Raw genomic sequence first — 19,864 nt, forward strand, 5'->3', positions numbered from 1 at the left:
TGCCTCCTTCTTATGTATACTCCTTGTAAAATCATCATAGTTTTCTATACTTATGTATATATGTGATATAAAATCATTGTAGTTCTCATATGTATATACATAGCGTTTACAAATGTCTGCTTGTGACTGTGTATGTGCGTATGAATATGTGTGTGTGTGTGTGTGTGTGTGTGTGTGTGTGTGTGTGTGTGTGTGAGCACGAGTGTATACCTGCCCTTTTTTCCCCCCCTAAGGTAAGTCTTTCCACTCCCGGGATTGGAATGACTCCTTACCCTCTCCCTTAAAACCCACATCCTTTCATCTTTCCCTCTCCTTCCCTCTTTCCTGATGAAGCAACTGTTGGTTGCAAAAGCTTGAATTTTGTGTGTATGTTTGTGTTTGTTTGTGTGTCTATCAACCTGCCAGCGCTTTCTTTTGTTAAGTCACATCATCTTTGTTTTTAGACATATATATATTTTCCTATATATACGTGCGATGTAGAATTGTTAAAATAAAAAACAATGTGTACATATTTCCTGATGTACACATACCTTCCCCCTACAACAATTGACGGTTCATTTCTCTCGACAGGTTTCTACTTAGTAGTTTCATTGTTTGCGTACTCATATATCTTTGTGTATGATGATGTGTGTTTGTGCAGCCTGATTCTTCAGCCTTCTTATCTGGAGATAAGTTGTAGGTTATTGGAAACCACGGAGAATATGAAGGACTTCTGTGACAGAAGTAGATGAATATGGAAAGAGGGAAAAAATAGGCAGATACCCAAAAGAGAAGTAAGAAAGGAAAAAAATAGAAATGGTTGCTAAGATTGAAGAAGAGAAGGAAGATAGGCCCAAAGACAGGAAACCCTTCCCATCCCCCATCTCCCTTCCCCAGGATCCCTGCCTCACTGGTACTTGAGTGAGAAGCCAGAGGAGGTATGGTGTTAAATATCTCCTACAGAACGGCCATTCTCACCTTCACCCTTGAGGTCCCCAAAGAAAATCTTAGCAACCCCTATGGAACGGCAAATGGTGAAGAATCAGTCGCACTTGTGTGCGAGGGTTGTTTGAAAGGTGTGGTGTGTGTGTTCTGTGTTAGCCACGATTTATATGTTGGTGTAGATCATGTTTTAATCTACAATACCCACCCAGTTCAAAAATTATACAAACCCTCCCATTTACATCACATTTCATAAAAGGTATAAAATAATCTGTACCAAATAGAAAATTATACACTACTATAAAATAGTTGTCATACACACATAACATCCTGCATTCATTTTATGTCATCTCAACATCACTCTGTTTAAATAGTACCCTCATATTATACTTTTCACTAATATTCATTTCATTTCGTGTCTAGAGATCACTGTTCATTTGTGATCCTCTTAAGTTTTCTATTTGACTGTCATATCTGGTTTCCTACAAACTAAAATTATAGTATAGTTTAAGATTTCAGTAATAGACTAGTGGATGGTTTAAAAATAAGATTTGAAGGGAATTCAGTGCATGAAAACTATTTTGGAAGAAACACCAAAAATAACTCTGGATCCGAAGGTCGTCACTCCACCCGTTAACACAGGATGTTAACGTCCCTGAGGATAAATGTGACTCTGCCCGGATCCCTGGTATTAACTTTACTTGAGCAAGTGCAAACCAGTACTTCTCATTAAATTTTGTGTAACAGTCTTCCCATGGCAAAACAATCATCACTTTACTAGGTAACATAACATCAGGTAAAGTTATTCTATTTTCTACTCTATCTTGGATAAATTTGAATCCTTTCCATAGTTCATCCATACCTCTCTTCGTATTACTAAACTCAGAAGATAAAACAGGAGATACGCTCAAAGAGATTACTACTGCAGCAACTTTTCGGTTTATCATTTCCTCTGCCTGTTCCTCCAGGCTACTTATATTTATCATATCTGAAGTTGCTAGTTTCACTTTAAAGTTTCATTCCACGTTATCTACTCAAGTATTGATGCCTGAAATTTGTGATTGGGCCAGTTGTAATAACTTGTCCTGTTTCTCAACACTCTCTTTTAAAGTGTGTTATCTATGTTTTACAACATCAAACTTAACATTACATACACTTTGAAATGATCCTAATTTTTCACCAAGTTTATCTTCAATATCCAATTCCAACTTTTTAGCTAAGTCTTGAAATTGATTACTCTATGTCTGACTAAAGTCAGTGAACAGTTGGTTTACATGACTGCTTAATGAACTAGTTAATTCCTCATTCAAATCTATTTTAAAATTTTCTACTTTAGTAGTTAAAGCGTCAAATTCAGTCTTCATTTTTCCCATACCTTCACATAAATTACTAAAGTTTTTACTTTGAGAATCTACCTTAGCACTTGACAATCCTAAAATTTCATTCTGAACATCCAATTTATTATTTAATTGAATATTTACTGAGTCTAATTTAAGACTTAGTTCTTTTCTTAAAGCCTCTGAATCTGCCCTTTGGGCTTTGATTACATATACTCCTTCAGACCAGTCAGGCACCTCCTCATTCACTTTCATTTTCATGGCTGGTTCTGAGTTTTTCCCCAATTCTCTGTGTATTATCCATAGTTCTCTTAGTTTTTGATCTAGTAATCATAAAAAAAATTGTACACTGAGTATAATAACTATACTAACAGTCTATTATTAAACAGTTTCTTTTTAACTTTACACTCAAACAATCATCATTTTGCGCTCACCCAGTATAGAGTTCTAGCTGTGTTGGTGAGTGGATGCATAATCAGCACCGGTGAACAGCACTGCTGCCAGCGGTGTCGAATGTTGGTTTCAGCGTTGGCGAGCGTATGTGGAATCAGCACTGGTGATCAGCGACTGGTGCCGGTGTCATCGGACTTCGGCTGGTTTCCACATCTGCGTCCCCACGATGTGGGTGAGAGCCACTTACTCCCAACACCGGATCCTCTTTGATGAATTATTATCGTCATATTTCTTCTAAGTCTAATATGTTGAAATCTTCTCACTTTTCTTTTACCATAATATCTTTCTTATGTCTTCTCTTTCATTGCATTTATTAATTCTCACCATTTGAACTTTTAGGCCGAATCCAATTCCATGAAACAGTTCTCGTCTTATTATACCTGGTTGCTATGGCAACGCATCATATCTTCTGCTTTGATTTTCTCTCAAAATACCCATTTTTTTGAGTGCTTTTCACTGGTCGCCATGTTCTAACGCTTTAGATGATAGAATGTGTGCAGTACATATACAGACTTTATGTTTTCACCAATGACTGATTTTTGGGCTATGCAGAATAACATTCTCACATTCCACATATAAATATCTTCATCTTCTCATATTTCACTTGCACTTCGAGCTTTAGAAACATGTTTAATTAACATTTATAAACGAGTTGGTTTAACAACCACAAATAATTTTTAAAATGTCTTGCTTCTAACAAGTCCAACACGTGACGCACAATTGACAATTTTTCAACAGTTCTTCTTTTTTCTCATTACAATAATCAACAATATAAAACATCATAAGATACATAAACAATCCTTGTTCTTCCAATTCAACTTCCGTGGCGCTAGCGGCAAACACTTGTGCTGTCGTGTCTACCTTGTGATCTTGACTCCTTTCCAGCCTGCACACACAATCGTGTTGCACAGTATGTATGTTCTCTCACACTTAGTTTTAAAATATCATGTATTTGAGACGGCAGAAGGACGAGTGGTTCTAGAATTTATGTGGAAATTCTCGAACCACTACAATATGTGCAATTCCGTCGATGAAATGTGTAGCACTGATCTCTTGTGCTGCAGAGAGGTCTTTCTCTGCCTACAAAAATGTACTGAGAGATTACAGAAAAAAAGTTTCACTTTACAAAACTTAGAAATGTCGTTAATTGTGTACCTCTATACCAAATGTAGCAGAAAATTTCTTGTTAGTTGTAGTGTTAGGACAGGGATTGTGGTCAAACAGATACACATTTCAAGTGTGTTTGTCTTATGCAAGTAACATATGAAAAGAATTTTTCAGTAAAAAATTTTTTGTTAAAATATTATGAAAAGAGAAAAGATTGCATCACAGGTAAGTATCTCAACTGTTTACACTCATTTTCGAGGGTCAGAATAAGAAATATTATTTTCCATAAGGATCTAGAACAACTGTGTCAAAATTATAACAAAACTTTTCATGTTAATATTAGTGTTTATTTTTCATTAAAAAGACACCAAAAGGGCTAAAACTGTTTGTTTGAATCTAAAAAATGCTAGTCCAAGAAAATAAAGGGCTAAAATCTATCTTTTAAAACCCTAAAAATCCAGGCCCTAGCAATAATATACCAACACAGCAAGCAAAGAAGACTGACAAACTTGAAGACAGGAGGGCCAGTTTAAAGCAGGAAAAAATTGAATCAAAAAAATAGAAGATAAAAAACTGTAGAAAAAATGGAAAAAAAAATCAAGAGAAATTAAATTCACTTGATGAAAAGATGTAATTTTGTTCTGCAAGCTTTCTAAGCAGATGATATAACCTACTGTGACAGACAACTTCAAAGAAAATTTGAGTAAGACTGTGGATAATTTTATTGGTCATGCTACTGTTATAGTGGGAGGTTTGTACACTGCTATTGCACAGACAAGGCACTGATTGTGTCTTGCCACTACCAACAAATAGTGTTGAGACACAGCAGCTGATGTTTCGATGTCAGACTACGTGCAGAGAGACTTCATCGCCAACTGTAGCTCAAAGGAATATGTTAGACGGAAGGGTATACAACTGTCTTTACCATTCCATCTGTCTCCAACTCTACTTAGAATTGTTACTACTCGTATTTGGATATTCATGCACTCTCCTCTCTCTAACTTACTTTTTTACATCTTCTTATACTTTTCAATCACTGAGGCACGTCCCATATTCATCCATCATATTCATACATCCCATATTCATCCATAATATTCATACATTTCTACCTCATAAATATGAACTATATAATCCAGTATTATTATTGTTGCTATCAAGTTTATGATTTAGGTTTCCAGTTGTCAATATTATAACTGATAATTACAATTTTCCTTCACTTCATTGACTCCAGCTTTCCTTGCTCCATTTCGTTTCGTACTACAGTTTTTGGTGAGAAATGTTTTTGTTTCGATTATATCTGACACATCTCTTACCACGATCTGATCCGTGTTCCACTTTGCCATTTTAATACATGTTTGCATTCTTTCCCTTTCTGTTGGAAAAGTGGTGTAATATCATGGATGTGGAAAACTACTGCAAAGCCGTAATTGCCTAACATGATGCACCATTCATTTGCTTACATGTATGTTATATGCATATCAGATTGTAAAACATTTTCTTAAATTGGAATATAAACCATGGAAAGTGCTTAGCAAAATGATTATTGTTCACTGGACAACCCATTTAAGAAAAGAAAAAGATGTTCAAATATTATTACTATTACTAACAACAACAACAACAACATCATAAAGAAACAAGTAGTAGCATTTAAATATGTTAGTTAAGGGCTTATAGAAACTAGGGTCTACTTTAATTTTCCATATTTACCTGTTGATCAACAATATCTACAAGAACAGCAAATATTGAGAGGTGATTGCAGGTACAATTAATAAGAAATGGCCTGGTTATAGAAACTGTCCAGTCAGTAGGTATGTCTGTCAAACAGCCAGATCGTGACCATTCACCAATCCTAAATGGAAATCAAAAGACATGACAAAATTAAAATTTTGGACAGCATTTGTGAAAGTAACATAATATTCCAGTTACCATATCAAAAGAATATGATGAATAATATTAATGTAATAATAACAGGAAAGTCAGATACCAATATATGCAAAAAGAACAACTGAAATTGTTGAGTAGTGTGGAAACTGTGGGATAGTGGGGAAAAACAGAAAACACACAGACACAATAGTGAACTTTTAAATAAGAATATTTTCAACTCAATTAAATTCACTGATATGAAATAAATGGAGGTAATGAGGATGAATCAGTGAACACAAAAACAATGCAATGACGTGAAATGATATCAATTACATAAACTTAGAAACGCTGTGACTTTGCCAGACAGAGTCTCAAACTCTGGTTTCCTGTATTTCATTAGGCAGTCTGAGCACTCATTCCTGCTTTACATAAACTGTCCTTCCTATTAGTTCAAAACGAACATTGACTGTTCTTGATTCCAGATTAGAGAAGCAGATATGATGGGGAATCATGACTTTCTCTGTCACACAGGTTATATATAAACTGAATTAATTTAAGTTTCAGTTTCAAAGTTTAAATTTGCAAATGAAATCAATACAAGGATGTAGCCGCAGAAGTATGGTAGTTGACTGAATCAGGTTTGAATAAAGATTTTCATCTGGACTTTGATATTAGGTACAACAAGATCATTTGACAGTGCAGAGAGAATACAGCAGTCTGTATTCGCTATCTAAAATTGTGTTCACTATGCAAAATACCTTACTGGAAGTAGTACGATGTAATTCATGATGTTTCTGGCAAGAAATCAGAGATCATGACAGTACCGCTGGAACGGTCTATACTTGCACAAAGGATGTGACAAAAAATGAACAGGCATTTCTCAACAGCAGTAGCCAAGAAAGGATACTGTTGTTTTTGCTATGTTGGTACAAGTAGAATAACAACACTAATCAAAACTGACATCAACCTGAAGAAAAATTTTATTTATATGGCTTTTAATGTAGTTGTGTCACATGCACCTCCTTCAAATTAATAACTTTGAACACCAAGCCATTAGAAAAATATTTGTTCTGGAACGCAAAGCATTATGGGACACTCAACTAAACTGGAAAAAGGTTCATAAGGAATCTGCTTGTTTATTTTCAAGAGTTATTAATTCAAAAAGTCCATAATTTTCTAGAAGAATAATCATATGACAAGTATGTCAAAACATGATTACTGGCAAACAAAAAAGTCAAGAAAGCATATAATTTGGTAGTCGATAACAGGTGACTAAATTACACTTTACAAGAAGTATTAACTGTGAGAAAGTTTAGTGCTTGGTAGGTTTTCCACAACTGATGAACGCCAACAAAAAGCAAATATTGAAATTATTTTGAAAAATATCAAATATACTGTGCAGTAGCCTATTATTGTAGGTTATATGAAGATCAACTAAAGCATGTCAGAAATGAATATTTTGCAAAAATTTGGGTCGCCTTACAGAAATACTGTTGCACTCAATGTACTGACCTAAAATGGAGCTATGTAGAAAAATAAGTCACTTTTGAAGTTTTCTAAAAAAAAAAAAAAGGAGGTCTTTCACCACCAGGCCGATTTTTCTTTCTGCGATGTTGAGAAAAAATCTAAATTGGTATGGCCTAGACAAAGTTTCGATTCGCAGATCTCCTGAATGCAAGTTCTATGTCATGTGCCACTTAAACCAACATGATATGAGGTAGTAAGCAAACAATACAATTTATTTGTTGGAGGATGTTAGCTGGTCGAAGTGTTGAGTCAGCAGTTCCTTCAAAACATGCTATTTTTTATGCATACATAACGCACGAGCGTAATGGAAGTGAAGACTAATTTTATATTTTAGATATAAATTTATGTTTTAGATATATGAGGATCAACTGGTTAATTATAAGCACATAATTTCAATGTGATTGCCAGGTGAACATGAACTATCACTGCAGATTATAGCTTTCTGGTAAATACAGGATATCATTGAGAGTGAGTCTGGCAAAGAAAGAACACATGGATCTAATCTAACGCAATTGCTTATATTTGAGAAGACAATCCTTGCAGATTTCTTTACTATTCTATTTACTGTAACTGTAATATACTATCCTCTGATTAACACATTAACTGCTTTTTTTTATTGCTGTTCTGTTCCAAATATGATAAATGTTAAAAGTACATGGAGAGAAAGAAAAACAAATGGTATGTGACAATAAAAGTGAAAACAGATACCTACACAAACAAAAAAGCATGCACAAATCAAAACAATTGTGTGTGTTCTTCTGGGTCTACAAGTTTTCTCAGATGAAGAATTATTCTAATCCCTTCATACCCTTCATAGGAGGGACACCAAACAACACAATATAATCAAGTAAATGAAAAATGAAGAATCAGTGATTAATCAAGTCAGCACATTACTGCATTTAAGACAATACATATGAAGAACAAACAAGAAACAAAATAAGAAATAAAACACATACATACCCTTTCACAGTACTCCAATGGACACACTGTGGATTTATCCGAGGAGAGATTGGTTGAATATCTGTATCCAGCCACATTCTTAGCAGTATAGGAGAAGGCAGAGGACCACTGTCTGTCAATGATTTGTACTTATTATCAGAACCTGTGAAGAAATATGGATTTTCAAGCAGTGCTGTAATTGTACAATGGATTCCCATAAGAAATAATAAAATAAACTACTACTTTAGTACACAATTTTATAAAAAATACATTAAACTGCAAACAAAAGCTACACTATTCAAGCGACTGAAACAAATCAATACTGAAATTTGAGCTCTTCTAGCATTTCACTGTCAGTTAAACATAAAGTTTGAAGCATACCTTGGTCATTAACTGGTACCAATATTGCAAGAGATATTATAGGTGATCCAACACGTAGTTCAACACCCCATCTTCGAACAACAGTCTCATCATATCTTTCAGGCAGCAATGTACCTACACTGCGATACTCTGCGTAACTCAGTACTGCCTGTCTGCTACCAAGAAAGCTTGTGTGTGTAGTCAGTTCCCCTGTGAATAATTTTTTTTCACAGCATTAAGAGTCACAGAAACATGATTTAAATATTCATTTGCTGGCATTCAGACCTTGAATCAATTCAGAAAAATTCTAACAGAATTGATATTTGAAAATATAATGTAAATGGACAGACAAAAAATGTATTCACCAAGCAGTGGCAGGAGAACATATGTATAAAGGTATTAAGCTTTTGGAGCCAGTGGCTCCTTTTTCTGGCAGGAATGTTGAAGGGGATGGAAGAGGGATGAAGGAAAAGGACTGGTGAAGTTTGGAAAAAGGAGTAGAGTTCGGAAATGTCGCCCAAAACGCCAGGTCAGGGAAAACTTAATGGATGGCATGAGAAGGAAAGACTGATTGATGGGGACTGCACTGGATAAGATGTCAAGATTTGATATTTAGTTTCAGCCTACCGAACAGAGTGGCTTCAAATACTTTTTCAGTGAGAAGTCTATACCTGTATGTTGGGTAGAACCTTAAGATTCAGTATCAACAATTAAGCACTGCGGCAGGTGTTTCTACCCTCATATAAATAAGTATAAAAAGAAAGTGTTGCCTTTCATCTTTTAGATAATCTTTTAGTTACGAAATGGAATTAATCACACTATAAGTTATCACTGTGGGTCAGCTCTACTTGGTTTGATACAAAATCCGAAACTAACGGTTTTAGAACATTGTCAAGTTAAGTGGTGTACACTGTCACAACGTTTTACCATGTACTTCCATGTACTTCAGATTGGATCTTTCCAAATCAAGCTTCTTTCACTCTGTTTCTCAAGCTAATTGAAAAGCTCCTAGCAGTATACAGTCTGCATATCTACATGACTAAGTGACAGAATTACAATCACGGAAGTTGCATTCATTCATAAATATTTCTTACTTTACAAACAAATCTCTCCATTACACAATCTTTCACTTTCTGGACCTTTAGTTATGCCCATCGTCAGAGGTACAGCTTTAAAATGATATGTTACAAGGGTGGTCCCATATGTACCTGGCCTGACCAGGAGATGGCAGTTGTTGTTGAAAAATATCTCTGGATTAGAAAGTACACGATCTATGAAGCATATGTTTCAAGTCTGAAAACAGCACACTGTTTAGTATTTGTTTGGCAGCCATCAATAGCGAACATTGCGAGTGAACTTGTGAAAATGGAGAAAATTGGTCATCGTTATGTGATACAATATTCTTTTTTGAAAGGCCTCAGCGCAACCAATATTAAAGCAGAGCTGAATTCTACTTTGGGAGAGTCTGCTCCTTCATTGACAACAGTAAAATATTGGTTAGCTGAGTTTAAACGAGGCCGTACGAGCTGCCAAGACGAGCTTCGCAGTGGTCGACCAAATGAGGTAACGACTCCAGAAATGGTGAAGAAAATCCACAAAGCGGCACAGGATGATCGTCGACTGACAGTGCGCGAGGTAGCACACATAGTAGGAATTTCAAAAAGCATGGTACATTGCATATTATCTGAAAATTTGGACATGAGAAAACTGTGTGCAAGGTTTGTGAAGACGTTCCAATTAAGTTTTTAGCGAAGTTTCGCAGCAACAAAGCTGATTTTTTGTGCCGTTTCATAACCAAGGGTGAAACATGGGTCCACCACTTCACTCCTGAGACAAAAGAACAATCAAAACAATGGACACAAATTGGAGAACCAACTCCAAATAAGGCGAGGACAGTTTCATCTGCAGGCAAGGTCATGGCGTCAGTTTTTTTGGATGTTCATGGGATAATTTTCATTTTGTAGCTTTAAAAAGGAAAAATTATCAATGACAAGTATTATGTAAACTTACTGCAACATTTGGGCAAAGATATCAAGCAAAAAATGGCCGCATTTGGCCAAGAAGAAAGTGTTGTTTCTTCAGGACAATGCACCGGCTCGCAAGTCCGTTATTGCAATGGCCAAAATTAATGAATTAATGTTTGAATTGCTACCCTAAGCACCCTGTTCACCAGACTTTCCTCCCTTGGATTATTTTCTGTTTCCAAACTTGAAAAAATGGCTCGGTGGTCAAAGATTTTCAACAAATGGAGACGTGATGTCAGCAGTTAGTGGCTATTTCGAGGAGTTAGACAGTTCTCATTATAAAAATGGCATCAAACTTACTGAACATCACTGGGAAAAGCGTACACAGCTGAAAGGAGATTATACTGAAAAATAAATACATTTTTTTCCAAAATTTTTGTGTTTTCTTTGTTGGGTCGGGTACTTATGGAACCACCCTTGTACATATGAGGAGCCTCCTTACGCATAAAACATCAGTACCACAAACTGTTCTACTGATCCAACTTTAATTTCAGAATACACCTCATCAATAATAACTTAAATGGAGCAAAAATTGAAGCAAGACCACTTCCAACAGGAAATTTATCTCATTTGTTGAAGAGTGACTATTTTCACCAGTGTCATTCCACTCCTGATGCCATCACACAATGTTAATGTGAGGTCAACATTTCTGTTAAAGTTTACACGACATTTTCATATTTCAACAGCATACCTGATAATGGAGTCCTAAACTTCAACATCTCTACAAAATTTCTCTACTTTCTGCTTAGTGTTATGTCTGTCAGTAAGTTTAAATACTGAAAAATAAATCCCAATCATTTTTTATATTTAATAAACTAGGAATATTCAGTAGAATAGTCGGTTACAGTCTCAACTGGTTGATCTAAGTAGTATGTAGCAAATTTGCAAAGAGTGCACAGCTTTCTTTTGAATATCATGTATTACTATAGATCTTGTTATTGTAGGATGCATCGCAGTAACGCAGTTATTGGGCAGAGAAATGAATGTCTTTTTCTTGAAGCACTCTCATCTTGGCTGCTGTTGAGTCAAAGAAAGGACGGCAGATCATTTGCTTTCCCTCCTACTTGTACACAGTACTGCAATTACATGTACTGGCCACTGTCCATTGAAAATTTACATTCACATACTATGCTCCTCATATTTCAGTTCAGCTTGTGGGAGTTTCTTACGAAAAACACTTCTGGTCATTACACAATATATACAATATTGCAGTGCCTGTGCTATTCTGACTACGATGCATGCATGTCCAAAGGAACAGGCACACCACAGCCATTACGAAACAATTCAAATGAATTCGCAATTACGAATAAGGACTACAATCAGCTGTAGAATGGAATGACAACAATGAAAATTTCTGCCAGACCGGATCTCGAACCCAAATTTCCTGCGTATCGTGAGCAGTCTCCTTACCATTTGGCTATCCGTGCATGCCTCATGGCCAAACCCAAACTTCCATATGTCTCAACCATTCGTTTACGACCTGTACTCGTGTATCCAATATGTATATTCCTGTACAGGTCAGATATTGTAATTGAAAGTCACTTGCATGCATGCATGTACAAAAGAAGTTTGTATCATAATCAGAATAACACAGGCACTGTAATATCGTATTTATCTGCCGATATCAGGCAAGAGAATTTCAGGTACAATGTCTGACCTGTACAGGAATATACATATTGCAGGTATGATTATAGTTTATAAAAACATGGTTGGTGACATATATGCGTGTCCAAAGGAACTCTGCATCGTAATCAGAATAACACAAGCATTGCAATATTGTATTTATCTGCCGATACTGGGCAAGCAACTTTGAAGTACAACATCTGACCTATACGGGAATATACACAACGGATGTACGAGTACAGGTTGTAGACGCATGGTTGATGACATATGGAAGTTTGGGTCTGGCCGTAGGTCATGCATGGGTAGCTAAATGGTAAGGTGACTGCTAGCAATATGCAGGTTCGAGTCCCGGTTCAGCACAAATTTTCATTGTTGCCATTCCATTTTACAGCTGATTGTAGTTCTTATTTGCAATTGTGAATTCATTTGATGTTCTTCTGGTGATTATTTTTAATGTTTGCAGAAAAGATTTCTTATTGGACACAAAATTACAGCAATGCCCATTTAAATACATATCTGTGTGTATTGGTTTACACACTGTACTATGTAGCTCTGTATCTACAGTAAATTTAAACTACACAGCTCTCACTTTACGTCTTTTTCTTCTTCCTCCTCCTTTATTTAATGTCTCAATTCTCCTTTCTTCCCAACTTTTCTTTTTTACTCACATCTGTCACAACACCCATCCAAATTAATTCACAATTTTCTTGTATTGTCTTGTTTTTTCTGTATTTGCACCATGTCATTCATTTTCTTTCACATTACAGTGTCTGACAAAAATGTGGAGCACTCAGAAGACACTGTTAGATGTCAACATGTACACATCATTAGCAGGTATGTAAGCGATTGGAGATGTAATGTTCTCTGATACAAAGAATGGCACCAGCATGCATTAATGTTGTTTTTGTTCAGTACTGTTAACCAGGACTGGTAGGGTATATAAGTACAATGAACAGTTTCAGGAGCTCAGTGATCACTGTGAAGGACACAAGAGATGGCACATACTCACGTGGGACAGCCTTATTAGCACCTAACAAAGACTGTAAGGGGCCTCATTCTGAGTCTCCATTTAGCCAGGTGGTCAAATCTTGCAATATCCAGATTTGTGGAGCATTTGGATGTGACAGTGGTCCGACGATGATTTGTATGGGAACATTAGGGAAGACATAATCATTGTCAAGTTTCTACATCTACCTCTACCATATCTGACGACCACAAGAAAGGATTGCTGTATTGTGCACCAAGCACATCATAAACCCTTCACATATGTGCCCGCCTTCTGATAACAAGTAATGGACTCCCTGCAACACTGTGTGTCAACCAACACTATTGGTTGGAGACAAGCACCATCCGGACTACGGAATTACTGTCCCATGCAAGGGTAGGGGGCATGGGGGGCAGCTGCCTCCTCCTAAAGATTTAAAGATTTTTTTTTTTTTTTCTATTGTTAATTAGTACTGGTCGCCCAGTTGGTGACACAACTCAGACCTCCTAGTCATGGCTGCCTTAATCTGAAGAATAATTGAAAATAAAAATTAAATAGTTCTGTATCTCAAAGTCAAATCTCACTGCAAGCAAAGAAAGTAGAGACATTTGAAAAAGAGCACTATCGGCAAGGTGCTCTATTGGACTGTGTAGTGTGGTTTATTTGCTTTTACTTGATCTGTGTAGCTCTACATTACACTAATTTTGGCCGCTGAATGTTGTTTGTCGATGTACTATAGATCCAGCACAGATGGAGGTAACGTTTCATATTTTTGAGCTAGTGTTTCACAATATAGTAAAGCCTCAGAAAAGTAAAAACCAAACCTTGGAATGAGGCTTGGTGTAGACAACAACCATTTGGTGTGCAGCAAGCAATAAGAACTTCAGGAATAAGTTTAAAATGTGTTTAATTTGAGACTCGACAGGATAGCGATGATGATTATGTTTAGTTTGTGGGGCACTCAACTGCGCAGTTATCAGTGCCCATACAAAGTCCCAACCTTTGCTCAGCCCAGTCTCGCCACTTTCATGAATGAGGATGAAAGGATGAGAACAACACAAACACCTAGTCATCTCCAGGCAGGGGAAAATCCCTGTCCCCGCTGGGAACCGAACCCAGAACCCCGTGCTCGGGAAACGAGAACGCTACCGCGAGACCATGAGCTGCACACACCGACAGGATAGTGAAAAGCGTGATATGTATACAGTCATTACATCATCCAAGTGATACACATAGACAATCTAGCCTCTATCTGTGATTGAGCTCTCAATTTGCTGTTATCAAAGGTTAAAAAAAAAAAGAGAGAGAGAGAGAGAGAGAGAGAGAGAGAGAGAGAGAGAGAGAGAGAGAGAGAAGTTCATTTGTTCGCGAAAAGTTGTCATGACTCATGCAGTAGAGCATTCAACACAGGACGGTTTCTTGCATCAATGGTAAACACACGGCATATTCCTCTGGAGTAGATTTTGCATTGTCACAACCAACAAGCTTCACTCTGTTTCACCAAACGCCCGATAAACTGATGCATTATCTGATGTGACATCACATTCTGAAGTGCTATCAAACCATTTTAAAATAGTAGCCTCCAAGTCTGTACTGGATAAGACAAACAGTAGGTGAACGGCTGGACACTGAAACCACTCTGCAGAACCTACATCTGGTGTCTGAGGCATGTAGCACTCTAAATCCCTTTTAGTGGAAATGAACTTTTGCTCAGGAAAGAAAAACCGACAACACTCTAATCCCCTACCCCACCAATAAGCATTAGCAAAAGACTGGCACTCAATGCTAGTGGGCCGTGAGATTGCACCTAGGACGGCAACTGTTTGTTGGGAGTACAGAGCTGCAGACAGATGTACAGCCACACAACATGGGTATCAGAACTTTTTTTGTGAGTGATTGCTTTCTGTTTTTATACACATATATTTATTATTACTTGTTAATGTTGATATAAATGTCTGCTATTGCATACTGTTGATTTGCAAAAAATAGTCATTAATATTTTGGCACCATATTTATAACCCTGTTTAAAACTGGGGCTTTGATTATGCCCTTTAAGATGCTCACAAGCAGCAGAGCAGCATTAAACCATGTGTAAGGAGGAGGTATAGAAAATAGGGGTGATCCCTGTTGATGTCATGTACCAGTAGGTCTAATTTATTTTTGTGCTCAAAACAATACTGTCACACAAATTAGCAGTTTCACTCTCTAGCTAAAATTTGGATATAAAAGCAGTGAATAAAATGACAAATGGGTGACAAGTTAGAGTATCTCACAGCTCACAAACATGTCAGATGTCTTATTACTGTGGTTAAAGTCAATACCCGAATCCGCACATACAGAATGGGCAGAAAGAGAGGGAACCTCTTCACTTAAAAAGAACTTGCCCATTGTGCACCTACACAGTGACTTAATTTTTCTGCTAGACTGGAATTCTATATTCTATAAATACATGAGACTATAGAATACTTACAATGTCAGCCAAATGGACAGTAGGACACAGAGACAGTACTATATTTGGAGCCCAAATTAAAAGTAATGTATTGTGACGTGGAACCAACACACTTTCTGTAATTACAATCAATAAAATCTAATTCGTTGTTTGAAAAATAAGTACTGTTTCTATGACATTCCATCTGATTTCTCGATACATTTTACTTGACTTAGACCTGCAGCAAAACATGTTGGCGATACCTGCTCTAACCATTAATGAAAATTAAAGAGCAGTAAAGTCACACCTCACTGGTACTTCTTAGTAGGCCTACATGATTGTTTTTAAGCAATTGTTTCTAATACAAACTTTTTCCTCCGAGCAGATGTGCTATAAATAGGGTCATACTATTATTGTCGATGGAAGGTTTTATTCGAGCGTCTTGTGATTTATTATTAACCAGCTTTTTCTTATGACCTTCCGTGCATGTAAAGTGCCAGGCCGTCCTACAGCCACCAAAGCTTTGCTGTGCGGGCACAATTCATTTTTCACAACAGGTGACAATGTCCTGCGGTGTGCAGCTGTGCACACTTTTAGGACAAAAATGTGATAACTCAGCTTCTAGGTTTAGTACCAAGATGGAACATGAACCAACATGAAACATGTACCAGATTTTTTAGTTTTTGCTTCATGCTCCTATTAGCATACCAACAACAGGCAAAAAGTCTAAAAATAATAGTTTTGTTGTTTATTTCTGTTATAATGACTGCTCATATTAAGTTTTCTTAAATATCTCCTACGTATACACATAGGCCAATTACAATTTTAGTTATATGTATAGATGAGATACCGGGAAAGAGAATCTGCACATTTATTACTAACGATTCCATATTTCAACAGTTGTTTGAAAATTGTCAGTTAAGGAAATGCTTATCCCAGTTCAACAGAGTTGCTCTTGGATCAACAGCTAAGGATGCGCAAATCTGGATGAACTAGAGACTTTGATAATCTAGTCAACAGTGCCTTTTGTTACTACCTCCTCCTATTCACTCATATAAAAATAGATGAATAAATATTAAATTTAAAAAATAAAATTAAAAAGACTTCTAAAAACTGTCTAAATTGAAAAAAAAAAAAAATTTTTTTTTTTATTCTTATTCAGAAGCCAGTACACTTTTTAGCAACTAATCTAAAAATAACTTCTTAGCGATCTACACAATGATAAATTTAATGCTGGTGTTTGCTTTCTGAATTTCACTTTGCTTTAGTTATCAATTTGCGAGTTCTGACTGGTGAATTTATTTCATTAAATATCTTCAACATACTTGTTGCTATAATATAGTACAAACTAAATGACAGTCGCTGTTCTTTTGTACTGGCAAAAATAAATGAATTCATGACAACTTCCCTAAAGCAGATAGTGTCTCAATAAGTGTTTATCTATTTTTGTGTGACTGTGGGAAAACTTATATGTGCAAATTATTTTTCGTAATATCTCAACAATACTAGGCTGTGATGTACAGTTTTTCTGTTTACTGTTATACAATAAATCTAAAAAACCCTTATACAAATGATGTTGGCATATAAGGTAAAAGAGATGTTAACAGAACTGTTACCTGTAATCGCTTTAAAGAAAACTTCTTTGCAAAGATGTTTTTTTTTTTTTTTTTTTTTCCATGGCAGACCAACAATGTTAGATAGTTTCAATAAAATCTTAATAAAAAATGTATCACCTCTATGGTATGCAAACTAACAAATTTTATCAATAGGTAAATAAAACTTCAATGCTACAGTAAATTTCTGTTATAATTTTGTAGTAGGAGTTAAGAGAAAAAGGACAGAAGACACAAACATTGATAGCGAGGCGCTGGATAACGATAGCGATCAGCAGGATGAAGGAGTACAGAACGAGAAAGACCAGGATTTTACAGCAGGAGATTCTCAATCTAGGAAACTATCTCAAAAGCCTGGAAGTGACGCTCTACCTTGTAATGATTATGTGGGTGTCATCTTGCCAAAATCCAGCACTTCCAAAGGAATGTTTGTCATGGAGTCTAGGGGGAAAACTTTGGAAATTGTTGACTTTTCCGGTTTCCCCACAATCTGATACCCAATTGCTATTCATTTTAAGGCTAATATTATAGCGAATGTGAAAAAGGCTGAATCATTCAGTATATTAGCAGATGAAACAGCTGATATTTCTGGAAGCAAATAATTATCGATTGGTATTCAGTATTTCGATGAAGAATCAAACAAAGTCGAAGAAATGTTTATTGGCTTTGTCTAGCTGAAAGCTCTAGATGCTAAATCCATTGCACAGACCTTCGACAAATTTTTGTCGAAAGTAAATCTTGTCCCATTAAAATGTGTTTTTTTGGGATTTGATGGCTGTTTGACCATGGCCAGTAAAGACATGGACGTTTAAGCAATCTTGCACAAAAAATACATGCAAGTTTTATTCTTTCAACGCCCTTCGCACAAACTTAATCCAGTGATCAATGACCTCAACAGACTTCCTGGGATTCGGAATGCCATGGGAACATCAAAGACATTTTTTTTCGTGAATCAGTACTCCAGAGGAAGTTTATACCCAACGTTTCATCTATGTGTGAAACAAGACGGAGTGAGAAACACAAAAATGTCAGACTTTACAAGCAGAATTCTCCCACCGTAATGGAAGCCTTAGAAGTCTTATCAAGTGGAAATGGTTCAACCAGAAATTATTCTTCTCAGCACCATGGGCTGCTTCTGGCTTTCTGTTTATTGTTAACATAATTTTAATTGTCAAATATTCTGATTTGATGGAACCTGTGGTTCATGTTCTGCAGTCCATAAATTAGACACAGTCAAGGACTCACAACACATAAAATTAATTTTGCAATTGCTGAAAACTCACCATGACAATGCAGAAAAAATAACGGATGAGATTTTGAAAGAAGCTATGGCCGCTGCGGAAATAATCAGTCTTGAAGACATAAATACAATGCCGCGTGTTGCTGGAAGTCAGCAACATTGAAGCAGAAAATTCATCGGAACTTTGGAGGTCATTTATAATACCTTACTTGGACTCCATCACTACCTGTCACGAAGTACGTTTTGCTAATGAAAACACTCCAGCATTCACTTCATCTAAATTACATACAGCCAAATGGAAACCACTGATAGGAGCTTGTGAAACCTTCACCTGATCTTATGATTTGTCAAACATTACAAGTGAAACTCAACTTTGGAAAAAATTTTGGCAGAATACACAGAACCAAGAGGAGCTAATTATTTGTGATATAATTAACAAGCCAAAAACTTTTTTCCAGAAACCCAAAAAGGTTTTAAAATTTTGATTACTCTCCCTTGAACAACATGCTCTGTCGAACGGTCTTTTGGCAGTTTAAGACGAATAAAAACTTGGTTGATACGCACGATGGTAGAAAGTTGACTCAATGGCCTAGCAGTGATGAGCATACACAGAAAATTTATTTTTGATAATAAAGAAGTTTTCATTGACAAATTGTTGCAGGAATTTACAAAAAAATCCATAAAGATTGTGTTTTAACTAATTCCCTTTAAATGTAAGTCGTTTAAAACATTCATTTTAATTGTTAGTAATATTAATTGTTAATAAACAATTTCCTACTTGAATCACTGTACAAGAATTTACTCATTCCCTCATCCTCTTTCTCATGCTCCATTCCTAACATATTGGCTGGTGATGTCTTTGTACTCAGGGCTGTCGCTAGGACCTGTAGCCTCTGGGGAAGTGTTCTTCGGCCCCTTCCCACAATTTTTCATTTAAACTTTGGTTTTTTGGATATAGTCAGTAAATTTTAATGCAAAAAATCAAACAATGTCTTTTTTTAGAAACTTTTTTAATGCTCACAGTTTACATAAATTCAACAGTATTTTCCATCAATTTAATCACAAGTTATGTATGTATATGTGTTTTTTAAACAATCCAGCAGGTTCTTCCCCCAGACTTTGGTTCAAAATCATAGTGCAGATACTAAACTTGCGCTTCTTGTGTATTTGTTTAGGCATCTGGGCTGATGAGCCCCCTTTGGGGACCTGCATCGAGGGTACTTTTGCCCCGCTTACACCCCCTCCCCCTAACGCCAGCCCTGCTTGTGCTGTCTTAAACTATTTTGACTGTTTGGATTATATTTCATGGCAGTGGAAAAAGTAACAAAAGGTTCTGAAATCAACCTGCAACTTCAAAAAACAATTAAAAACACTGAAGTGAAAAATTAGTGGATACTGTGGCACAATTAACAGAATTCAACAAAAGTAACTGTTGTTGATATCT

The 19,864-nt window shown here is 36.2% G+C and overlaps 1 protein-coding gene across 1 annotated transcript in view; it reads right to left on the minus strand.

The window, feature by feature from the left end:
- The window catches only part of LOC126412603 (protocadherin-like wing polarity protein stan), a 345,349-nt gene that overhangs the window by 94,695 nt on the left and 230,790 nt on the right, over positions 1 to 19,864 (minus strand). The window contains exons 31-33 of the mRNA XM_050082273.1: positions 8,529 to 8,717; positions 8,169 to 8,310; positions 5,526 to 5,667 (exon numbers count right to left, since the gene is read on the minus strand). Coding sequence (XP_049938230.1) covers positions 5,526 to 5,667; positions 8,169 to 8,310; positions 8,529 to 8,717 — 473 coding nt within the window. The remainder of the gene's footprint in view (positions 1 to 5,525; positions 5,668 to 8,168; positions 8,311 to 8,528; positions 8,718 to 19,864) is intronic.

This window comes from Schistocerca serialis, chromosome 1 (assembly GCF_023864345.2).
Source record: "Schistocerca serialis cubense isolate TAMUIC-IGC-003099 chromosome 1, iqSchSeri2.2, whole genome shotgun sequence".
NCBI lineage: Eukaryota > Metazoa > Arthropoda > Insecta > Orthoptera > Acrididae > Schistocerca > Schistocerca serialis.